The sequence below is a fragment of the Telopea speciosissima genome, chromosome 6, assembly GCF_018873765.1.
Source record: "Telopea speciosissima isolate NSW1024214 ecotype Mountain lineage chromosome 6, Tspe_v1, whole genome shotgun sequence".
Classification (NCBI taxonomy): domain Eukaryota; kingdom Viridiplantae; phylum Streptophyta; class Magnoliopsida; order Proteales; family Proteaceae; genus Telopea; species Telopea speciosissima.
This window is the reverse complement of record NC_057921.1, coordinates 57,865,884-57,891,805: the sequence shown is the minus strand read 5'-3', so window position 1 is coordinate 57,891,805 and position 25,922 is coordinate 57,865,884. Positions and strand designations below refer to the sequence as shown.

At 43.4% G+C, this 25,922-nt stretch overlaps 2 protein-coding genes across 5 annotated transcripts; one reads left to right on the top strand and one right to left on the bottom strand.

The window, feature by feature from the left end:
• The first annotated feature begins 380 nt into the window (after positions 1-380).
• On the top strand, positions 381-3,030 carry LOC122666252 (receptor protein kinase-like protein ZAR1). The gene is made up of 2 exons (XM_043862413.1): positions 381-2,132; positions 2,265-3,030. Exons 1-2 carry the CDS (start codon positions 677-679, stop codon positions 2,936-2,938), a joined length of 2,130 nt encoding a protein of 709 aa, XP_043718348.1. The 5' UTR covers positions 381-676; the 3' UTR covers positions 2,939-3,030.
• Positions 3,031-3,853: 823 nt separating this feature from the next.
• LOC122666253 (protein NONRESPONDING TO OXYLIPINS 2, mitochondrial-like) lies at positions 3,854-24,881 on the bottom strand. Of its 4 annotated transcripts, XR_006333518.1 has the most exons (5): positions 24,634-24,881; positions 24,347-24,514; positions 5,870-5,944; positions 4,284-4,331; positions 3,854-4,048 (listed from the first exon to the last, which is right to left on the bottom strand). XR_006333518.1 is itself a non-coding variant. In XM_043862414.1 (3 exons), exons 1-3 carry the CDS (start codon positions 24,801-24,803, stop codon positions 4,023-4,025), a joined length of 315 nt encoding a protein of 104 aa, XP_043718349.1. In that variant the 5' UTR covers positions 24,804-24,881; the 3' UTR covers positions 3,854-4,022. The 4 variants fall into 4 exon arrangements, 3 of the variants coding, with proteins under 3 accessions (XP_043718349.1, XP_043718350.1, XP_043718351.1); XM_043862414.1 differs by lacking the exons at positions 4,284-4,331; positions 5,870-5,944 and having other exon boundaries at positions 24,396-24,514; XM_043862415.1 differs by lacking the exons at positions 3,854-4,048; positions 5,870-5,944 and having other exon boundaries at positions 4,211-4,331; positions 24,396-24,514.
• Between the last annotated feature and the right edge of the window lie 1,041 nt (positions 24,882-25,922).

The window sequence follows — 25,922 nt, the reverse complement described above, 5'->3', positions numbered from 1 at the left end:
GTACAATAATATAATCCCCAAGAATCAAAGCATATCAAAAGCCAGGAAATTAGATTACTAATGTTTTCTTTAATCAAGAAGGCACATTAACACACCCAATACCATTATTACGAAAGTGCCCAAGTGGGGTTCAAACTTTCACTCTACTAACGGCTACTTCCATTTGTCATACTCTCATTCACATGTTAACTTTTCCAACTATTTCTATTGGAAAAGGTTCTGTACTACATGGTCCGACCATAACCTTGGTTGGACCCTTGTTACATTCACATGGAATTGGTTCGCTCATGCGGGTGGGATGGTCGATTCACAATTGTTCTGGTTCAACCGATTGGTCTGATTTGTAATCAAGTTATCAACCCTGTTGCCTCTTTCATCTGGTCTTTCTTTACACTTCCACAATCTCTTTCCAGTCTTTCCAGTGCTCTGCAAGCTGAAACGCTTTCCCATTCTCCAACCCTTCTATCCTACATTGCTATCAAAGCTTCAAGAGTCCAGATACCTGTTTACTTATTCTCTCTCTGTATCTTCCTTCTCCATCGTTTCAAGGCCACTTCAGGCTCATTTATATAGTTTCTTTGGACGGGAAAGTAAGCACTGTAAGAGACAGTATCTTCTATGCTTTGGGTTTTGCTGCAACGGTCATTTCTCTCCACAAGTCACAGAATTTGCAGTAATGGCTCTGGTTCTTGTATGGTTATTTCTTCTTCTCTGCAACTCTTCTTTTCTTGTGGGCTCTTTGAATGATGAAGGCGTAGCTCTTTTGTCACTCCTACGGTCGGTTAGTGATGACCCAGAAAGGTCATTGAATAACTGGAACTCCTCTGATGACAACCCCTGTTCATGGAATGGGATTACTTGCAGAGAAGGTAAGGTTGTTTCTATTAGCATACCTAAGAAGAAGCTTGTTGGGTTTCTTCCTTCTGCTCTTGAATCCCTCAGTGCGCTCCGGCATGTCAATCTTGCGAACAATCAGTTCTATGGGAGCTTGCCCCTTGGCTTGTTTAATGTGCAGGGACTCCAAAGTTTGGTTCTTTACGGAAATGCTTTATCTGGGTCTATTCCTCCTGATATTGGCAAGCTTAGTTACCTTCAGACCTTAGATTTGTCGCAGAATTTTTTGAATGGGTCGTTACCCACTTCGTTAATTCAGTGCAAGAGATTGAGATTTCTCGATTTCAGCCAAAACAATTTCACTGGTTCTTTGCCATCTGGGTTTTGTACTGCTCTGGAAAAACTCAATCTTTCATACAATAAGTTGAGAGGTTCCATTCCTAGCGACATAGGTAATCTCTCGAGCTTGCAAGGTGCTGTTGATCTGTCTCATAATTTGTTCAGTGGTTCAGTCCCATCCAGCCTTGGGAATCTTCCAGAGAAGGTTTACATCGATCTTTCTTACAACAATCTAAGCGGCCCGATACCTCAGAGTGGTGCTCTCCTGAACAGAGGACCTTCGGCCTTCATTGGGAACCCAGGTCTCTGTGGACCTCCATTGAAGGACCCCTGTTCTTCAGACACTGCTGGTGCCGGTGCTCCATCTTCTTTTCCCTTCATACCCAACAATGACCCCTCTACTATGATCGGAAAAAGCAGAGGACTGAGTAAGAATGCTGTGATTGCAATTGTGGCGAGTGATGTGGTTGGAATTTTCCTCATTGGGTGGTTGTTCTCTTACTGTTACTTGAAAGTGTGCGATTGTGGGAAAGGTAAAGATGATCGTGGAAGTAATTTTGAGAAAGGATCAAAGGGGAGAAAGGAGTGTTTGTGCTTTAGGAAAGATGAATTTGAGACTCTCTCAGAAAATATAGAGCAATATGATCTTATTCCATTGGATACACAGGTGGGATTCGATCTGGATGAGCTTCTGAAGGCATCTGCCTTTGTTTTGGGTAAGAGTGGAATTGGTATTATGTATAAAGTTGTGCTTGAAGATGGAATTACTTTGGCCGTGAGGAGATTGGGTGAAGGAGGTTCCCAAAGGTTTAAGGAATTTCAGACTGAAGTAGAAGCGATAGGAAAGCTCAAGCATCCCAACATTTTAACTCTTAGAGCCTACTACTGGTCTGTAGATGAGAAGCTACTCATCTATAATTACATACCAAACGGCAACCTTGCCACTGCTATTATTAATGGTAAGCCAACTAAAGCTCAAATTTTCACTCATTTCTGGTTATTTTGATTTGCCGCAAATGTGTTTCCATCTATGGCGGTTACCATTTTTAACATTGATGATGATGTAATAAGTTTTCAAAAAAAATTATCAGGGAAGGCTGGAATGCCATCGTTTACACCCTTGAGGTGGTCTGTTCGACTCAGAATCATGAGAGGAATAGCGAGAGGTCTAGCTTATCTGCATGAATTCAGCCCCCAAAAGTATGTTCACGGTGATCTGAAGCCAAACAATATACTGCTCGGAAAGAACCTGGAGCCTCAAATTGCTGACTTTGGAGTTGGGCGCCTTGCCAATATAGCTGGAGGCTTCTCAATGCTGCAATCCAATCGAATGGTTTCAGAGAAACCAATGCAACAACAGAGTGCACCATCCGCCGAAGTCATTACGATTAGTCCAACTCTATCCGTAAGCACAGGATCTTGTTATCAAGCTCCTGAAGCCGTGAAAATGGTGAAGCCATCACAGAAGTGGGATGTGTATTCATATGGGGTGATTTTACTGGAAATGATTTCTGGAAGATCGTCAGTGATCCAAATGGGCACATCAGAAATGAATCTTGTTCAGTGGATACAGCTCTGCATTGCGGAAGAGAAGCCACTATCAGATGTCTTGGACCCCTTTTTGGTTGAAGAATTTGACAGGGAAGAGGAGATGGTTGCAGTTCTGAAAATTGCTCTGGCCTGCGTTCAGACTAGTCCTGAGTGGAGACCTTCTATGAGACATGTCTCAGATGCTATGGCTAAATTGACCACCTCTACAGATTGAGAAAGAGAGTCAAACGAAACAACAATAACTTCTCCAGAATTTGATTGCATAGATATGGATATAATGAATTATGGTTTGATACTTAAAAATCAGGTCATTCTGTTCATGAATAATGTATGTTATTTGTTGATTAAGAATGTATTTTTTTCCCCCTTACGGGAGACGGAGATTTGGGGGAAAGAAGTGTATCCATCAAAGTTTAGTTTGTTTGAAAGGAAAGGTTTGTTATGGTTTATCTTCGAGAGTATTCGGTTTGTATTGCTGATTTTTGATTGGGGGGGGGGGGGGGCATATCTGTTGGGTAGTATGCGGTTGCTGGAAAGGGTTCTTCCCCCTGAAATTTGTATGTTATGATGTCCTTGCAATCCGATTCTACTTCCAGATGATCCACAATGAGAGACATGACCTCCAGAAACTCATTGCGGATGGCTAGCACCGAAAATCCCAATCTCTGAGTTCGTAAAAGCCAAGGTTTCTATAAGGTTGCAGATAAGCACCCCAATTCCACCTATCTGGTCTGCCGAAGGTAAAGAATGTTTTAAAGTTGGCAAGAACAACCACCCTAGTTTCTTTTTTGGCCTAGGTAGGATCCTCTCCAATCACTTGAAAATACTAGTGAACCAGAAAGGGAAGATTGAGGAGTGTTGGATTCACCGGACCCCACAGCTTCCCCCAACCCGCCCCCCCCCCCACCCCCCACCCCCCCACCCATTATGTTTTGTTTCACCAGTACTTCAAGTGACTGCAGAGGAGCTACACCGGGTTTTCTTGTGTAATTAACCCTAAAGATTGGTAGGGGTTTTTTTTGGCCTCAATTAAAAACCACGTAAAAGGGAACAAAAGAGAGAGCAGAAGCAGAGAAGCCATTGAAGATGAATTAATTGCATGCCTTATGTGAACAAATGTTTGGCCACCTTTTCTTTATCAAAAAAAAAAATAGTTTTATCTCAGTTGGTAAAAATCAAAACCAGTTTCACTGCTCCATAATGATTTCCAAAGCAGTTGTTGAGTAGGAACTACAAAAGCCTCATATGTCTGAATGTGAGAAGATAAATGTCGTAACAATGGTTATCTGCTTGCACTGTCACCTTGGAACGGATAGGCCGAGCTCTAATATCACAATCAAAGAAAACTTAAATCAGAAAGTGAAATGAGGAGCAATGATTAAAATTCATATGTTACAGTCCTATCAACATTACATTTGTCAACTCATTATGGCACGATGGATTGTCTATACTAATAAGCAAAGCAACAAAATGGTAAAATGATCAATTTGATGATGAGGGAAAATAACACCACAATTCAGCTGTTTTGTGAATAAAGCATGTACATGACAGGAACCCACCTTCTAAAACAGCATGAAGCAAAACGATTCACGTACCATCAATTCCATCTGGGAAAAGGAGCAATTTCTGTTACCATATTATTACTATTATTAATCTACATATTAGTACAACCAAACCCATATGCAACAATTGAATGTGCAAAAACTCTGACTAAAATTGGCATATTCAATAATCTGATGTGCCCACATCATCACAGTCCCTCCACAATTGGAATGTTATCAAGGCATCGAACTTGGAAGACTGCATGCCATAAATATCAAGTTTGGTAGGGCAGCCCAAATCTTCTCATCCAAACATCACAAGTACTTCATCAATGTATATCTTACCCACCAAACAAATGGATGCCTACACTGTAGAAAGTAGTACTATTGGGAGTTGGGACTGGAACATCTGGCCAGTGTGATCTGGGAACTATATCAGGCGATACAATCAATTGATTTCACTAAATATCACAACGATGCAATCACCAAAAACTCATTGTATATCAAATAATCTATTACTGATACAATTTGCTTTTTTGTTTTGTTCTACTGTTTTCCTTTTGGATTTGATCAAACATTTAGTTTAGTGCATATGATACATTGTCATGATTTTGCACGTGTTTCCCTAGGGAAACCCTAAGAAGGGGATAGATGCAAAGTAGAGACACCAAAGAATCAAGTAGAAACCAAAAGTAGATGGGCACAAAGTTAGAAATGATTTCCACTCCCCCCCCCCCCCTTTTTTGGGTTTTTAATTTGTAAGATTCCCCTGTGGCTTCTGTCATCAATACATAGTACCAAAATTTCATGGTACATTTAGTCAATGGTATATTTCAATCTTCAAGGATAATTTGGACTACATTTTCTTTGACCAAAAAGAATGCAACACACACACACACAGAACTGGCAAATATTTAAGAAAAACAAGGAAAAAGAAAAAAAGGAACTTCGTCCATTATTATATATGAATGTGTGGAAAATTAAGGAAATACTTCAAAAGAGAAAGAGAGAGTGTCTCATGTCTTTGGATTGCATTCTCCCAGAAGGCAAAAACAATTTCTTTTGAGTTTTCAGAGGAGGAAGGATGGAAATTTGGTGGCTTTTCTCTGCTGCTTACTGCTGATTTTTCCTCCCTAGGCAAAGTCGAAGGGAAGTGTGCACTTGGGGGGGGGGGGGGATGGAATTGTATTTTTTTTTTCTGCAACTTTGTTTTTTCTTTGCAAATAACTGGAGCCTTTGGGCATACATGGTCAAGATAAGGAGTTTTCCGTGTCAGATAACTGACAAGAAGACACATCATTGAGATTTCAATTGTAAAAAAAAAAAAAATATGCAGAATACTTTGAAGGTGCATTACAGAATAAAAAGGGCATACATTTTTTCCTAAAGGCGTACATCTAATATTGACCAAGGGGAAACAATAAACACATAAGAATAGCAGATCTCAAGATGAATGCCTCTATTTTCCACAAAAAGGAACCATCTTCCACATCTCAAATTGTAAAGAAATTCTAGGTACATTCAGATGATTATGTTAAATGATACATGGATAAGCAATCAATTGGTAAATATGTAACTAGTCTGACTGTTAATGGTGTTCGTACTTGATGATGCTGTGAATCATGGTTCGCAGGTCAAAGCCCAATCTATTTCTTTCAATCATTGGGAGATTCATGTGCCTGCAGGAACCAAAGATCTCAAGTTGGTCTCCAGAGATGGTGAAAGTGATGACGTCTAAAATAAACAAAAGAAACCATCTCATCACTTCTCCCTTTACTTAAGGAAATTCAAAGCATCTGGTCTCACATATATGGAATGCACAATACAACAAACAACTCCTCGAAGTCATATGATAACACAATGTTTTTGTGAAGATTGGTCTTTGGACAGAAATACAGAAGCAGAGGATGGTTCTTTACATGTGAAGACATGAATTTATTTCTTTCTAAAACCAGAGAATAATTGAGGTTTGACATCCCATGGTTCTACTGTGAAAGAATAATACATTATTATTTCACCAAACCTAGTCCACTAATGGTCAAAAAACGAGATCAAACCATACGCCTTGTGCATACAGATAAAAACAAGGAAAAAGGCATCCACAAACATAGTGGTTTTGATTGACATCCGAATTATTTTATAGATTTAGATGCATATAATCCCAGCCTTGAACACACTAACGGATCAGAAGCTGATTGGAATTGTCATCAATGGATTCCATTCAGGTTAGAATTATCTTATGCTGCAATGTGTCAGCGACAATGAGTTATTGTTATTTATTTTCCTTCAAAGAAAAGAAGACTATCTTTAACATTGGGTTTGAGGAATATGGCAAGCAAAAAGCAGGCATCAATGCACCACATGAACGTGATTGTAATGTAAGACTAGAACCTGAATAGGTCTAATCCCAGGCAGGATCAAATAGAAAACCTTTCCATAAATAAGAAATCATATGAGGGAACCAAGAGAACAATGGGAACTCAAATGAAGGAACAATCTTCTTGGTTGAAGTAACAAATAAAAACCCACAAATTTGTAACCTGTTGACGCAGCAATGATCTTGATGTGGTAATCTTCAAGAAATCGATGTGACAATCAACTGAAAAAAATCCCAGCAGCTTGTAGCACTTTTGAACTCGATTCAAACAAAATTAGGGTTTGGATTCAATAACCGATAGAAGGGGATGGGGGAAGGGAATGGCTATCTCAGCTTGGGCATCTCACCCATCCTATCTCAGGATTTTCACAAGGCTTTCATGAATCAAATTCGTGTACAATACTGACCTCCCTTGCAAACTTATATAGAAGAATCAAAAATAGACTTAGACATTACAAAGGAAAGGCCTAACCCTATCATTTACTAATAAGGTAACCTAAACTAACTAGGAAAGCGAAATAATAAAGAAAATAGACTCAAAATAGGACTTTAACTAAACTAATGAAGCAAATCCATTTCCCTACTTTCTATTTTAGGCTCATTAAATTGGCCAATTACAAAGTAAACCTATGGGCTCAAAGTAGGGGTGTCAACCGGTCGGGCTCGGTCGGGCCTAGCCGGGTCTCACCAATTTTACAGGCTGCACCGTGTCCGACCGTTTAGGCATTCAGGCTTACCTTGGGCGGGCATGGTACGATTTCATTTCAGTCGGTCGGTGTTCGGTCCTTAATCGGGGCAGCCTTATTTGGACGAAACGGGCCTAAACCGGATCTAAAACGGGCTAATGAACCGTTTAACTCTAAACGGTGTGGGCTTACTAATTGACATGCAACCAGAATTTTAAGTTCAAACCATCACACCGTTGGGCAGTCACTGTACACCTCAACTCAAAGTCAAATAAAGCTTATCCCAACTAAATAGCAGCACAACACTGAATAGAAGAACATCTAACAAAGTAAGTAGAGGGAAAAATAATAGTAGCACAACACCGAATAGAAACACATCTAACAAAATAAGTAGAGGGGAATAAAAAAATAGCAACACAACACCGAATAGAAGCACATCTAACAAAGTAAGATCTAAAAACTAAAACTAAGCCTCATCTCACCTACGTTAAGTATATCTAACCAATAAATGTCAAAGACCAACAAAGAAACAAACAAAAAAATGGAAATTTGGAGGGAAGGGGAGGGAAAGTTTATAAGTTAAAGGGTCGGGCTGGGTCGGGCGCGATCTAGGTCGGGCCTGGAATTGGTCGTTCTAGTCGGGTGGCCTATGGGCTAGGACCCCACACCAGGACCGCCCGATTACTAAACGTGTCGGGCTTAAGCCCAACACGTTTAGTAATCGGGCCGGGCCTGGAATTGACACCCCTAGATCAAAGTCCCAATACAAATATAGCCCAACCCAAAGCTTATTTTCAATAAAATAAGCCCTCTAAGTGACTTATCTACATCAGATTGTCTTTTCTTTGGCAGTGGGTCAGAGGGTCAAGATGGGTTTTCAACCAGTGGTGTCAACTCACTCACGATTATAAGCAACCAGTTTGCATTCAATACCATATTCAGAGTTTATTCAGAGTTTTTCATTGATTTTCTTCGATGATTACAATAGAACTGATAAGCTGCTTAAATAGAGAACACAACAAACCCGCGTTAGACAACCGCGGTTAAAAGTCTTCAACTAACCTAACCATAGTTGGTACAACTAACCTAACCATAGTTGGTACAAAGTCTTCACCTAAGCGTGGGTTGGTACAAAAGTCTTCACCTAACTGTGGTTGGTGGACAAAGACACCACGACATGGAGTGGTGTCGACATACATGATACATACTCGATACTTGTCGGATACGACATACATGATACTCACTACATACATACTCAATACGCAATACAGACATACATTCAAAAATAAAAACTAATCCGTATCAAAGTCGGTATCGCTGGTGTAGGGGATGAAGAAGTCTAAGGCATGGTCGACCTCGAACTCCATGTGCTCGCTCATGATGCGGTGGATGAACGGATGTTGCAGGACGTTGTTGACCTCCCATGTTGTCATCGGTACTTTGCGAGAAGCGAGAGGGCAAGAGCGGCGGATCAACATGGTTATGGGTGCACATAGTTGTCATGAAGGAAAACCATCGAGCTTTATGCTCGTCGTCGACGGTCACGATGGATAAAGATATCCCGAGAGCTGGATTCATGGAAAGAGAAGGTAGGGTCAGAAGCAATGAGATTATGATCCAAAATGGGGGGAGTAACCAAATGATGATGAATGAAATCAGGTGGTCGATGAAAAATATAAGTGACAAAGGGAAGTTCATCAAGGGCTGAGAGGCTATGGAGCCAAGTAGGAATAGGAGCAAAGAGGCGGAGAAAACGGGCTAAGCACTGGGGTCTTTGGAGACGAAAATAGGCTGAGCCTGTTGGGTTGGAGAAAATGGTGGAAACGGTGCTGAGGTAATGCCAGAGGGTACGGTGAAGGATTCCGCTCAAGCCTCTTATCTTATTTCTGGCCGAGAAAAAGAAAAGCGTCTTCTGGAAGAACAGCTCCGATTAGCCCAAACTCAAACTTATCCGGCTAGTCCAACCCGGTTTCCTGACTCTGTCGTACCCCCTGTTTATCATGACTATATGGCTCCGCATAGCTTTCCTACAGCTATGTTTAAGGAACTCCAGGATCAGCAGAGACATCTGGCTGCACACAAGGCACGATCCGCCAAACCCAAGCGCTCTCATGCCTCGTACCCATCAGACTCCCAGCCAGTTTTTCAACCTTCTCCTATAACTCTTGCTAAGCCTATGGTGCAACCCACTTTCCAACCTTTACCCGAGCAACCTTCAGGACCTCCTGGTTTTGTCCCCTGGGTTCCTCCCAGATCTAAACCATCACCTCCTGACTCCGCTTATACTGTCATCCCAGCACCTTCCCATCCAAATACCCTTAGCAATTATTTGACCCAGTTAACCTTAGCTCCTCCAGCCATACCTGCTTTATCTCTCTCTAAGGTTTCCTCTGTCACTACTTTTACGGACTCAGACTCCCAGTCTTCGAGCCCTATGCCCATCTACCAGACCAACCCCTCGTGCACCAGAAGCAATCGAACCCATCATCTATAAGCGTGTGGCCGGACACCGCTCCACAGAGCCCAAAGCTCGACCTCGAGGCCCAAGATCCCACGATGCCTCCTCGAGATCAAGCTCCAAGCTCTTTTGGCAATCAAGACCCAAACACTGCTTACCTTTGATGGTCTTCCTTTCCATAAATGGCACGACGCATCTCCGAGTTTCATGCCTGGCTCATGCGAAATGTTGGTTGCGGTGCTCTGGACAATCTCTGTCATCACGAAGTTTTTGGCCCGTTCCCATGGTACTCTCGAGAGAATGGTTTATGGCCCTTGGTGGTTATCGGCACTCCAATGGACTCGGATCCCATTGATGTTTTCATCGCATCAATTGTATAATGAAATGATTGGCCCTATTGAGAACAACCGCATCAAAGCTCGTGAAGAATACTTCCAGATGAAGTGCTGCTCTTTCCAAAAGGCTGATCTCGCCAAGCATTACACTCGTACGCTGGACCGTTTCTACATCTTAGGTGGACTGGATGATCCTAATATGAAACAGGTTTTCCTCAACTCTTTTCCTGAACCTCTGGGAAAAGAAGCTTCAAAATCTTTACAGCAATTTGGCCTACGAATTGATCGAAGCCCCTATTGACGTCTTTACAAGAGATCCTCGGTGCCTGCAGGCTTTGTGACTAACACTCTTCTTCAAGCATAGGAGAAGACTACCCATAAGCTCACATGCGTGTGATACCTCTATCTCAAGATCAAATGTAAAGATAAGGGATTGCTCATGTCCTTCAGAAGAAGTCCCATTTCTCTAAAGTCCATCCCGTGAGTTCCGTTCTAGACATGACCGGCCTCATCGGTTCAAACGGAAATCACAACGAAACTGCCTTACAAATTCTTCAAACGCAAGAAGTTCGGACAAAAGACTTCCGCTAAGTGCTATGCTTGCGGCAAAATTGGGCATTTTGCTAAGAATTGCCCTGACAAGACTAAGCAAGCTAAGCTCATGCATATGCTTGCTCCCTTTTCCATCACAGATGATCCTGATGCAGACGTTGAATCTCTCTACTCTATGGACGATGATTTTACGCCAGATCTACTGTTCGTTCTTGAAAATTGGAACGAAGATCCAGATACTTCTTCACCCGAGTCCGATGGATTTGACCCCATCTACCCGCTTACTTCACCCTTATCATCTTCAGACCCTCCTAAGCCGCCAGTTTTGGCTATCACCAAAACCCCTTTACCACAGGCTCTTCTCTCTATTCTCCCTACAACATGGGATCGTCCTATCAAGGTTATTGGCTATTTTGATACCGGATGTTCTCTGACCATCCTAGCCCCCCATGTTCTTCCTTGAGACAATTGGAAGCCTCATCGTCGGTTTTTCTGCACGTGATGGTCAAACCTTCTCGGTTGATCTCATTTCCAGACATCCCATTAAGTTGAGATTGTTCCCCAATCTTACCATCTCCCATACGGTGTTAGGTTCCTCTCTCCCTGGTCGAGATGCCCTTATTGGCTTTGACGTCTTATGCCGCTTACCCCACCTTCGATGGAGTATCCATGGCCTCGGTATAAGAAGCATTTTATCCCCTGGACCACTATTCCCAAATTGTTACTAATGGCTCCTATTGCGTATCGAGGACCAATTAATCCTTCGTTGCGGTGCGGACAATCATAATGAGTTCCTCACAAAGTGTTCCAGCCCCCTCGGCGAAATACTAAGTTCTTTATCCGCTCTTCCTTTCAAAGAACGAGGATATCAATCCTACTAACGCCACCATTCGTACGTGAACCCCGAACATCTCACCGATCACCGTCGAGATCGCCCTCTTGGAAGCCCAAGGTCTCATCGAGAAGACATCTTCCCCGGGCCTCGCGAAGCTTTCATGTCAATAAAAGAGCGAGAACAACGGCGCGCAAGCTCCGCCTTGTGATCAATTATCGCCTCTCGATGCGTTTCGCTTGATGACAAGTTCCCATTACCAACCAGGCCAGCTCTTCTCCTCCAGCTATCCAAGGCCAAGTTCTTGACAAAGTTTGATCTCAAGGCAGGATTACGCAGCCTTGGTATCCATCCCGAAGATCGCCCCAAGAGCAGGTTTGTTTTCCTGGAGGTCATTACCAATGGGTGTTCTCCCTTTTGGATGAAAGTGGCTCCATCGTTGTTTCAAGCGAGCCATGTTACAAATCTATACTCCCATTCAAGAGCATGCTCTCATCTACATTGACGACATCCTCCTTTTTTCTACCACTGAGGACGAACATGCCCTCCTCCTTCAACAATTCTTGGACATTACTATGACCCAAGGTATCATGCTCTCTCCAACGAAGATGGTCGTAGCAGTCAACACAATTGATTTTCTTGGTGTCACCATCTCCAATGGACAATTCCAGCTACAACCCCACATTGGTCACTCCTTGCTCGAATTCTCGGACGGTCCCCTTACCCGTTAGGAAGTACGACAGGTCCTCGGCATCATCAACTATATGGCCGAATTCCTTCCTCATCAAATCCGTATGACTAGTCATCTTCACCGCCTTCTGAAGAAAGATGCACCACCATGGTCCACTGTTCATACTTCGGCAGTCAAAGATTTGAAGACTCTGGCTCAGGATCTTCCCACTCTGCAGATTCCTTCTACAGGTCTCCGTATCATCCGGTGATGCTAGTGATACACAATGGGGTCTTGTTCTCCTCGAAGAACTCCCATGACATACCACGACGTATGTCGTGGATATCGTAGTGGTGAATTCAGCTCTCCGAAAAACATTATCATTCCACATTGAAGGAAATTCTGGCGGTCCGACGCGGTATTGAGAAGTTCCAGTTCTTCCTCATCGGACATTCCTTCCTGATAGAAATGGACATGGCAACTTTCCCAAAGATGTTACAGATTCAAATAAGCGGCTCCTCTGAATCTCGGCTCCTTCGATGGGCTCGGTGGTTTTCCCAATGGTCATTCGAGTTCACCATGTCAAAGGCAAAGACAATGTGCTGCAGACTTCCTCTCTCGCGCTAAGAAGAAATTACCATTATCTTCTTCCATCCACATCCTTTGCATGCCCTAACTCCAGTGCTTCCTCTTCCTCATCCGCATTCCACCACTTTGATCCTTTGCTTGAGCCTACCTACCCTGCTACCGAGCTCTCTTTTCAATGCAATCTCTCTCTTCGCACTCTGAAAGCATATAGTATCTCTACATACCGGTCTATTCTTCTCTCCATTATTCATACCAGTGGACTCGATTCGGCCCAGGTTGTACATCGCTTTGAGACTATCCATTCCTTACCCCATTTGCCATTAATCCAAACTCTTTGTTTGATAAAGAGTGTGGTCTTCTTACGGCACCTTCTTGCGATCCATAAGGTAGCTCTCACCTTCAACCGTCATACCCTCTCGGCATTACCTCGGCACCGTTTCCACCATTTTCTCACCCAACAGGCTCGGCCTATTTTCGTCTCAAAGACCCCGTGCTTGGCAGCCCGTTTTCTCCGCCTCTTTGCTCCTATTCCTACTTGGCTCCATAGCCTCTCCTACCATTGATGAACTTCCCTTTGTACTTATATTTTTCATCGACCACTGATTTCATTCATCATCATTTGGTTACTCCCCATTTTGGATCATAATCTCATTGCTTGACCCTACCTTCTCTTTCCATGAATCCACTCTCAGGATATCTTTATCCATCGTGACGATCAGGACGAGCATAAAGCTCGATGGTTTTCCTTCGCGACAACTATGCGCACTCCATAACCATGTTGATCCGCCACTTGCCCTCTTGCCTTACGCAAAGTACCGCGTCAGATGGGAGGTCAACAACGCGTCCTGCAACATCCGTTCATCCACCGTGCATCATGAGCGAGCACATGGAGTTCGAGGTCGACCATGCCTTAGACTTCTTCATCCCCTACACCATGATACCGACTTTGATACGGATTAGTTTTTATTTTTGAATGTATGTACGTATTGCGTATTGAGTATGTATGTAGTGAGTATCATGTATGTCGTATCCGACAAGTATCGAGTATGTATCATGTATGTCGACACCACTCCATGTCAGTTCGGTGTCTTTGTCCACCAACCACAGTTAGGTGAAGACTTTTGTACCAACCACAGTTAGGTGAAGACTTTGTACCAACTATGGTTAGGTTAGTTGTACCAACTATGGTTAGGTTAGTTGAAGACTTTTTTAACCGCGGTTGTCTAACGCGGGTTTGTTGTGTTCTCTATTTAAGCAGCTTATCAGCCCTATTGTAATCATCGAAGAAAATCAATGAAAAACTCTGAATATGGTATCAGAGCCTTGTGAGTAATCTTTTTGGCTCTTGTTTGTTGGAGCTCTGCTCCCTGCTCCTCTGTCTCTTCTTTTGGTTTCTGATGGTTCTTTTTTTGTTGCCTAAGTATGCTCTGCAGTTGCCGTCCTAGACGGATCCTCTGCATCAGAAACAGGTGTGAATGATTAATACAGGTCTTCCCAATCTCAGGTTGGTAACGTCCATTGAGGCAGGTGTGGGTATGCAGGCATGGCCGCTATAAAATCCCGGCACAATCGGGTTACCTCCGACCTGGGTCTAAGAAGCCTATTATTTATCATTTTCTGCTATATTTAACCATCTCCTACCAAATTTTTGACAGCCGGTCCAGGTGCATCTCTCGCAAACAGTGGTCCTTTTTCCCTTCAAATTTATGGCTTTACAACCTCCGAATACTCTTCCGGCTCCAGTCACTCTTAAGCAATCCCATGCGTCTAAGGTGGATTACTTGTATGAACTCAGTTACACTCCGGCTGAGCAACAGATTCATCCGACGAACTTTCCAATCCTCAATCCCTATGATGTCTTCCCACAGACGTCGTCATCTTCGGTTACCAGGAGGCTTCGGACTATTATTGCTCCCAAGAAGACTCAGGGTCTTAAGGAGTATGTTCAAGCTCCTCCGTTTTCGCAGAACCAGGTTACTGCCAGTGGCAAGGAACAATACTTCCCGGTCAATATCAGTCCAGACTTGATCCGCCAATGGATCCATCTTGGCTACACTCATCTTCATTTGGGTGCGGTTAAGATAGCAACAACTTTCCACGGTCGCAAAGGACTCCCAGTGGCGATGCGTCTCAACTTCCTGGACACTCATTTCCGGAATTTCCCTCATGCCACTATTACAGATGTTCAGACCACTCTGAACGACGGCACGATCTTCTATCGTATACTGACTTCTGATATTTCTCTTGAGGATCCCAATCGAGCGGATGCACAGCGGTTCTTGACTCACAAACTACCGGTGCTCCTCGAGAAAGAATCAAGTTGATGCGGCCGTTGCAAAATTATCGAGATATGCTTTTCAGTTGCGAAATCATGCATTGAATCTGTATTTTGGTTTCTCCGGTAGCCAATGATGCGGCTCTCTTCGTCAGGATCGGCGAAAGGAAGCGGGATCCCAGCGATAAAGCTCATGTCCCCCGACCAGTTGATCGAAACAGCTCATCAAGCTCATCCCGAGTCTTGGATCACGACTACGAATCTACCCACTGACTTACTGCTGCTTTCTGACCCCTCCGTTGTGACAGAACAAATCCGTCTACAAATCACTCGAGGACGGACGTACCATGCGAGTTATCCACGCCCATACAGATATGGGTATGATTCTCCCCCATTCCATCCTCGGATGGCGGTTTGATCAAGTGATGATCTTGATGATTCCCCTCCTCCTACGCCGCCTCCGAAACCTAAAAAGAAGAAGCGCGGCCCGGACTACCTATGGCTCCGTTATCAAGCAGGCTGCCCTAATGTTGGCCCTCTTGCGGAAGATCGTGGCGATGCGGTCAGTTCATGTCAGTATGGCAGCAGCAAACCCTGCATTGCATGGATGTTGTTACTTGCTTTTTGATTCTCATTGACTCCTCCACGAAATCCGCTCGCTTATGCGAAGCCCGATCTACCACCTGCTCCTCCATCTCCCCGGCGGAACACTCAAGCTCGTGCTTTAGCGGCAATGACCCATTCCATGTTTTATGGCTACCCGATTCACGCGGCATCAGAAATTTCCCCTCCTCGATTGATTATGAGGATCTTTGATACTTGCCCGTCATAAATGGAAGATCATTCCACACTAATGTTCTTGGCAATGAATGGCCGAGATGGCTATAACTCCTCTGTTGAAGCCTCAACTTCAATCGGGCGCGAGAGAATGCTCGGTTCGAGAATCGCACTCACCAAGCTTCTTCATACCAAGAACATCACACGCTTGCTCTCGACGAGAATGAAGGCGACACAATCCGTTACTTGAAATCACGGATTGAATCCCTCCACCAGAGCTTATGTCCATAGCTACGACGGTGAAGGATTCCGCTCAAGCCTCTTATCTTATTTCCTGCCGAGAAAAAGAAAAGCGTCTTCTCCTCGGAAGAACACTCGATTAGCCCAAACTCGAAACTTATCAAGGCTAGTCCAACCACCGCTTCACTGCTGCACTCGCTTATCATGACTATATGGCCCGCATAGCTTTCCTACGACTATGTTTAAGAACTCCGAGATCGCTAGAGACATCGGGCACACAAGGCACGATCCGCCAAACCTCAGCGCTCTCATACCTCGTACTCCATCGAGACTTGCGGCCAGTTTTTCAACCTTCTCCTATAACTCTTGCTAAGCCTGGTGCAACCCACTTTCCAACCTTTACCCGAAAGCAACCTTCAGGACCTCCTGGTTTTGTCCCCTGGGTTCCTCCCAGCTCTAAACCATCACCTCCTGACTCCGCTTATACTATCATCCCAGCACCTTCCCATCCAAATACCCTTAGCAATTATTTGACCCAGGGCTTAACCTTAGCTCCTCCACCCATACCGCTTTATCTCTCTCTAAGGTTTCTCCTGGTCATCATACTTTATGGACTCGATCTCCCGCCTTCTCGAGCCCTATGCCCATCTACCGAACTGCAACCCCCTCGCACCGTATAAATCGAACCCATCATCTATAGCAGCCGAGCAAATGGGCTGACATCGCTTCCACGTGCCCAAGAATACCAAAATGCCCAAGATCCCACGATGCCTCCTCGTGATCCAAGCTCCAAGCTCTTTTGGCAATCAAGCACCCCAAACAATGCTTACTCTCATGGTCTTCCTTTCCATAAATGGCCTCGAACGCATCTCCGAGTTTCATGCCTGGCTCATCGGCAGAAATGTTGGTTGTCGGTGCTATCGATCGACATACCGCTATCACCAAGTTTTTTGCCCGCTCCCACGGCACTTCGTGAGAATGGTTTATGGCCCTCGGTGGTTATCGACACTCCAATGGACTCAGATCCCCATTGATGTTTTCATCGCTCAATTGTATAATGAAATGATTGGCCCTATTGAGAACAACCGCATCAAAGCTCGTGAAGAATACTTCCAGATGAAGTGCTGCTCTTTCCAAAAGGCTGATCTCGCCAAGCATTACACTCGTACCGCCGGACCGTTTCTACATCTTAGGCGGATCGGATGATCCTAATACGAAACAAAGTTTTCCTCAACTCTTTCCTCGAACCTCTCGGGAAAAGAAGCTTCAAAATCTTTACAGCAATTTGCCTACGACCGATCAAGCCCCCATCGACGCCTTTACCAAGAGATCCTCGCGCCCCGCAAAGCTTTGACCAACGTGCTCTTCTTCAAGCAATGGGAGAAGACTACCCATAAGCTCACGTATGCGTGTGATACCTCTATCTCAAGATCAAATGTAAAGATAAGGGACTCGGCCACGTCCGCCCAAGAAGAAGTCCCATTTCTCTAAAGTCCATCCCGACAAGTTCCGTTCTAGACATACGACCGGCCTCATCGGTTCAAACGGAAATCACAGCAGCAGCGGCCTTACAAATTCTTCAAACGCAAGAAGTTCAGACAAAAGACTTCCACTAAGTGCTATGCTTGCGGCAAAATTGGGCATTTTGCTAAGAATTGCCCTGACAAGACTAAGCAAGCTAAGCTCATGCATATGCTTGCTCCCTTTTCCATCACAGATGATCCTGATGCAGACGTTGAATCTCTCTACTCTATGGACGATGATTTTACGCCAGATCTACTGTTCGTTTTCAAAATTGGAACGAAGATCCGATACTTCTTCACCCGAGTCCGATGGATTTGACCCCATCTACCCGCTTATTCTACCCTTATCATCTTCGACCCTCTAAGCCGCCGTTTGGCTATCACCAAAACCCCTTTACCACGTGCTCTTCTCTCTATTCTCCCTACAACATGGGATCGTCCTATCAAGGTTATTGGCTATTTTGATACCGGATGTTCTACAACCATCCTAGCCCCCCATGTTCTTCCTTCAGACAATTGGAAGCCTCATCGTCAGTTTTTTACTGCAGCCGATGGTCAAACCTTCTCGGTTGATCTCATTTCCAGACATCCCATTAAGCTGAGATTGTTCCCCAATCTTACCATCTCCCATACAGTGTTAGGTTCCTCTCTCCCTGGTCGAGATGCCCTTATTGGCTTTGACGTCTTATGCCAGTTACCCCACCTTCGATGGAGTATCCATGGCCTCAGCTATAAGAAGCATTTTATCCCCTGGACCACTATTCCCAAATTGTTACTAATGGCTCCTATTGCAGGTATCAAGGACCAATTAATCCTTCGTTGCAGTGCGGACAATCATAATGAGTTCCTCACAAAGTGTTCCAGCCCCCTCTGGCGAAATACTAAGTTCTTTATCCGTCTTCCTTTCAAGAAGAACGAGGATATCAATCCTACCAACGCCAGCCATTCAGGCATGAACCCTGAACATCTCACCAGTGCCCGTCAAGAGATCGCCCTCTTGGAAGCCCAAGGTCTCATCGAGAAGACATCTTCCCCTTGGGCCTGCGAAGCTTTCTCATGTCAATAAAAGAGCGTAACAACGACGCGGCAAGCTCCGCCTCATGATCAATTATCGCCTCTCAATGCGTTTCGCTTGATGATTAACAAGTTCCCATTACCAACCAGGCCAGCTCTTCTCCTCCAGCTATCCAAGGCCAAGTTCTTCAGCAAGTTTGATCTCAAAGCAGGATTCTGGCAGCTTGGTATCCATCCCGAAGATCGCCCCAAGACAGGTTTCTGTTTTCCTGGAGGTCATTACCAATGGACTGTTCTCCCTTTGGATGAAAGTGGCTCCATCGTTGTTTCAAAGCAGGCCACAGCAAATCTATACTCCCATTCAAGAGCATGCTCTCATCTACATTGACGACATCCTCCTTTTTTCTACCACTGAGGACGAACATGCCCTCCTCCTTCAACAATTCTTGGACATTACTATGACCCAAGGTATCATGCTCTCTCCAACGAAGATGGTCGTAGCAGTCAACACAATTGATTTTCTTGGTGTCACCATCTCCAATGGACAATTCCAGCTACAACCCCACATTGGTCACTCCTTGCTCGAATTCTCGGACGGTCCCCTTACCCGTCAGGAAGTACGACAGGTCCTCGGCATCATCAACTATATGGCCGAATTCCTTCCTCATCAAATCCGTATGACTAGTCATCTTCACCGCCTTTTGAAGAAAGATGCACCACCATGGTCCACTGTTCATACTTCGGCAGTCAAAGATTTGAAGACTCTGGCTCAGGATCTTCCCACTCTGCAGATTCCTTCTACAGGTCTCCGTATCATCCAGACTGATGCTAGTGATACACAATGGGGTGCTGTTCTCCTCGAAGAACTCCCAGACAAGACACGACGTATCTGTGGATATCGTAGTGGTGAATTCAAGCTCTCCGAAAAACATTATCATTCCACATTCAAGGAAATTCGGCGGTCCGACGCGTTAGAAGTTCCAGCTTCTTCCTCATCGGACATTCCTTCCTGATAGAAATGGACATGATAGCTTTCCCAAAGATGTTACGTTCAAAAGGCAGCTCCCTGAATCTCACTCCTTCGATGGGCTCATGGTTTTCCCAATGGTCATTCAAGGTTCACCATATCAAAGGCAAAGACAATGTGCTTAGACTTCCTCTCTCGCACTAAGAAGAAATTACCATTATCTTCTTCCATCCCTCGTCCTTTGCATGCCCCTAACTCCAGTGCTTCCTCTTCCTCATCCGCACTTCCACACCTGATCCTTTGCTTCAGCTTCTACCCCTGCTACCAGCCTCTCTTTTCAGCAATCTCTCTCTTCGCACTCTGAAAGCATATAGTATCTCTACATACCAGTCTATTCTTCTCTCCATTGTTCATACCAGTGGACTCCAGTTCGACTGGGTTGTCTGTCACCCAGACTATCCATTCCTTACCCCATTTGCCATTAATCCAGCTCTGTTTGATAAAGAGTGTGTGGTCTTCTTCTGGCACCTTCTTGCAGTCCATAAGGTAGCTCTCACCTTCAACCGTCATACCCTCTGGCATTACCTCAGCACCGTTTCCACCATTTTCTCCAACCCAACAGGCTCAGCCTATTTTCGTCTCCAAAGACCCCAGTGCTTAGCCCGTTTTCTCCGCCTCTTTGCTCCTATTCCTACTTGGCTCCATAGCCTCTCAGCCCTTGATGAACTTCCCTTTGTCACTTATATTTTTCATCGACCACCTGATTTCATTCATCATCATTTGGTTACTCCCCCCATTTTGGATCATAATCTCATTGCTTCTGACCCTACCTTCTCTTTCCATGAATCCAGCTCTCAGGATATCTTTATCCATCGTGACCAGTCAGACGAGCATAAAGCTCGATGGTTTTCCTTCATGACAACTATGTGCACCCATAACCATGTTGATCCGGCCACCTTGCCCTCTTGCCTTCTGCAAAGTACCAGTACAGCATGGGAGGTCAACAACGTCCTGCAACATCCGTTCATCCACCGCATCATGAGCGAGCACATGGAGTTCGAGGTCGACCATGCCTTAGACTTCTTCATCCCCTACACCAGCGATACCGACTTTGATACGGATTAGTTTTTATTTTTGAATGTATGTCTGTATTGCGTATTGAGTATGTATGTAGTGAGTATCATGTATGTCGTATCCGACAAGTATCGAGTATGTATCATGTATGTCGACACCACTCCATGTCAGTTCGGTGTCTTTGTCCACCAACCACAGTTAGGTGAAGACTTTTGTACCAACCACAGTTAGGTGAAGACTTTGTACCAACTATGGTTAGGTTAGTTGTACCAACTATGGTTAGGTTAGTTGAAGACTTTTTTAACCGCGGTTGTCTAACGCGGGTTTGTTGTGTTCTCTATTTAAGCAGCTTATCAGTTCTATTGTAATCATCGAAGAAAATCAATGAAAAACTCTGAATATGGTATCAGCGTCAATTACATGGTTGCATTGATAATATTTGCACTTCAAGATTATAAGCAGACCAGTTTGCATTCAATACACCCACAATAGTGTCAATTACATGGTTGCGTTGATAGTATTTGGACTTCATGGCAGCAATAGGATACATAGTTTGGGTCTTAAACGTATTGTTAGACATGAAGGCTCACTGGTTCTTCCCACTCCCACACAACACAGCCCCCTGGCCCCCCGCCCAAAAGAAAAGGTCAAAAGAATTCTGTACGGAAGTGTGGCCTATGCCAGTCTCCCATGTGTCTTTCTCTCCTCCCCACGTGAAAAGACATTTCTGCCCTTTGTTTTGGGAATGAGAGAGATACATACAGGGAGTGCTGGTGTAGGCTGTGCTCCCGGACAGAGAACCACTTCCCCAAAAAAAGAAAAACAAATGGTAGCTGGTGTGCCCAGGAGCCATATTACACAAGCCACTCTTAAATTGCAGATACTAAATTACAGAGCCAATTTCAAGAATGAGAGGGTATAAACAATCAAGCAAGAAACTGAAGTACTTGGTAGTAGTTCAGCAGATCTCTTCATAACTTGGCTACTGAAAGAGAGTATTTTTTACCAAGTTAACTTCTGAGAATTAGGAATGTGTTTCTGCACCAAGATCGATGAAAAGGCTAAACAGTTGACCAAAATAAAAAACAAGATGATAAATTAACAACCTTTTTTTTTTTTTCTGGGGCATGCTAGGAATATACAATCGGAAGCAGACCAGCTCCATGAAAAGAAAAATGGAAAGAAAAACATAAAGTATAACCATCTGCCAGAAACCAACTAGACTTCAAAGCAACTTTCATGCACCCATATAATTCCCAGAAGCACACCACTGCACATGGTCATATGTGAATGAATTTACATTACATATATTCATAATTCGAAATCTCAGTTAAAACCACCGAGATTTTACGAAAGATTTCGGTCTCGATGAAGGTCGAAATGAAACTACGTACAATTCAGTAGGAAACCGAAATTTCGGCATTTTGGGCGAAATTTAGGTTTTGACTCGGTTTCAATACCAAAAAAAAAACATATAAAAACACTTTTTCAATCAAAATTTCTGTTTCGACTTGGTTTCAAGTTGTTTCGTCTGTTAGAGGGGGGAAAAACTCCAAAAAAATCCCAGACTCGGTTTTTTAGGCCAAATCACCTACATTTCTTGGTGGAACATAGTGTTGGGGACTACTACAACGTATCCACAGTGATATAGAGTTGAACGAACAGTTTCGCATGGGAATTCTAACCTTGGTTGTACATTTGTACAATTGTACTAGACTACTTATAACACTTGTACACTTATACTTGTAATTGTAACACTTTGACATTGTGTAATATCAAATGCTTTTCCATCATTTCTAATGCATATCTCTATTGTTTTCATTGAATTTTGTGCGTTCTAATACTAAATTATGTGTAGAATATGCTACATCTGACAGTATACAGCATGGTACAACATACACTACAAACCTAGAGTACAAAACTACCCTACCATTTTTGGGGTGTTTTTTTTTTTTTTTTACAATCAAAAGGTTCCAAGATGTATAAAAATGCTTAATTAGGGTTTCCCTGAAGTTTCAGGCCAAAATATGACCATCTGACCACTGAAATGGCCAGCCAAAACATCCATAGTTTCAGTCGAATTTCAATCAAAACCCGAAATCTCAAACCTTGGCATATATTTAGCTGATATCCTTTACTGTTTGCTAAAGAGAAAGTCTTCATTGCCCATAAATCTCTCATTTCACAGGTGATTATTTGATGCCCCAAAAAACAAACCAAGAGGCTATTGTTGGATGGACCAACTCAACTCAATTAAACTAAGCCTCTTTCCAATTAATGAAGTTGGCTACATAATCTTGTTTCACCATTCCACTCTGTTTGAAGCCACTTTTATGTCGAACCAAAGAAATTTCCTAACCACTTCTTCCCAAGTAATTTTTGGTCGACCAATTGGTCTTTTAACTCTTCAAATCTGATTCTTACCACTGGTGCACTCAAATGCCCCTAACATAGATATTTGGAGTCCCGAATAATGCAGCATTTCCTCATCATTCAGGAACATTGTTCAATTGATTTCAGCTTCCACTGAAAACTGTCAATGGATGAACTAGGTTGAACAGGGCTTGCTTTTCGATGAACAATAAAACACTATTAGAAGAAAGAAGGATGCCTACAAGAAGGCAATACCGTGATACAACTTAAGAAGCAAACAAGACTAGCCAGCCAAAAGCATCCACTTACAACCATAGAATAGCTGGACAGGCACTTAACACAACTGAAGATATTGACTAATGTTTGCAATTCACTCCCGCACCTAGTTGCTTAGCTAACTCATCATCTAATGAATTACTCCCTTTAAGTAGCCAATGAAAGGGTAAACTTAATCTCGACCACAGGTCAAAGTCATCAAAGGTTTCAAAATCACAGCAATAATCCCCACGGTGCACTTATCACAAGACGCCATCCAACCTATAACTGCATATTCCTTCCACCTTAAGCTACAACATCCATGAGAAGTCAATAAGCTGTGAATGACAAGGAGGGCTATAGTCTCCATATTGTTTGAATTCCCTGGCCCCAGCAGGCCCACAAAACAAAGAAAATTTTCATCACTATCCACAAAGACACTCCTAATATTTGAAGAACCTGGATTGCCAAGAAGGAAAGCTGTTGAGATGAGATTGACAGAGTACACCTGAAAGACGGGGAAGCCCAATGCCTAAATGTCTGAAGGGAGAGCAGAAATAAGTCAATCTATTGCTAATGCAATTATGCATGGGAGCTGATGCATCTTCCCTGAAATATATCCAAAGTTGAACTCCACCGAGTAGTCTCAACAATGTTGGAGTCAATAATTGGCCAAGGAGAATAACCAGAGCCTAACAATCCTAGTATGGCTATTCCTGCCAAGTGCGGGAGTACTGTCGCATGACTCGATTCTTGTTAGTGGAGAATGTTCCGATGCAAAGGCGTTTAGTTTTAGGGAACAAGATGCTTCTAGATTACCTAATCAGAGAACTGGGTCCCCTTGCCAGTTATAATCTAAGAAGATTGTGCATAATTTCATCTTCAATGTTCTGTTCTTCACATCCAAAACTCACTCACTCCAATGGAAGGCCAACAAACACTTATCAAAGAGGTCAGTTTCAGTTTGCCTTAAGTTTTGCTTCAGCATACGTTATGGCAGAAAATGACTAATTCATAGAAATAGAAAGGGGAGAGGGGGACCGATCAATTCCTGATAAAGCATAGTTAGTGAAGCAGCTACTCACACTCAAACAAAAAAACATTAGAGTCCGGGAGAGGTACGGCAGAGGGTACCCTGTGAGAGAGCGCGGCAACTCCTCGAGTTCGAGCTCAGACATGACGTAAGCTTCGCAACTGCAACGGCGCTGTGGAGAGGCAACAGAGATTGCACGCCTCCAAGTTCCGCTGGAGATCTATTGGACAAAAACCAATGACAGACCACAATTAGTACAGACACCAGGCAGATCAATACCCAATCAACCAAACACAAAAACGAACCAATAAGAACGATCAAGAAAGAATTCTGAGTGACCTGCTCAACAAGGAAAACCGACGACCAGGAGCTGTACAGTTTGAGAGAGGGACTCTTGAAGCTGGCGCTGTTACAGTCGCCCCAAGTGATGTTGTTCGAACATTTGATTTAACGGCGGATTTGATGAACGGAAGAGCCGTTCTTCTGATGAACCTACATGCAGACGCCATGGTAGGACTACACTCCAGAGACGGTCAAAAGCTCTTCGAACGCGAATGAAGTTGCAGGCTTTGATTCCTTTACTAGGGTTTTACGTCTAGTTGCAACTTGCAAGTAAAAAGGAAGGGAAAGGAAGTCAAAATGATTCAATGGAGACTAAAGAGGGTTCATGCCGCACAGGAAGCGGAGTAGTGGACTAATAAGATGCGATAACATGGTACTTAAGGGCAGATATGCCATTTCATGTCAGGAGAGCGGTTCCAGGTGTGAACCATAACCGAACCAAATCGATTCTGAAAAGCGATACTCAAACTAAACTTGCTTGGTTTGGTTCGGTTTCAATTCTTATACGATTTTGTTCCGGTTCCTGTACTCACTTCGTACAATAAACGGAAGAGTTTTATGACCCTACATGGGTGTATTTTTCCGTCACCAACAGTGGAGAAAAACTTTCTCCAAAAATAATATATAATTATGATTATAACTTGGAAAAAAGATCTCTACTTTGCGGTGTTTCCTACGCCCTCTCACAGGACACCCTGAGATGACATCTCTACTCCTGAATAGATATCACCCCCGATGGTTTCTCTCCACTCACCACCATTATCTCATTGTTACTCTCATCTCTATTGACGAAGGTTTAAAATATCTATTTTTTTGTTCCAAAGTCGAATTCAAGCGTCAGAACCCATGAATAAAGAGATTCTCCCTTCATTGTGGGTGACAAAAAACTCAGCCCTAACTTATTTTGGACTAAGTTTTTTGTCACCCACTATAAAAAGAGAATCTCTTTCACTTCATGTGTTCTATCGCTCTGAGGAACTCCTGAAACAATGGAGAAGGGTAATTCAGCCATTCACATACAACAAGGAAGTCATTATGGCCTCTTAGTCAAGGATGTATTTCACGTATGTTGATACCAATATCGATACATATTGACCTGTATTGAGTTGGATACAAGATCAAAACACTATTTTTTCATAAACCATATTTGTATCAAGTAGGTATCTGTATTTCTTTTGGTATTTGTGTGTGGTTTGTGTGATTACACTTTCATAAAAAATTTAAAAAAAAAAAAAAACAGGTAACCGTATTGCTCACAATCAATATCGATACATGGCAGGTGTTTA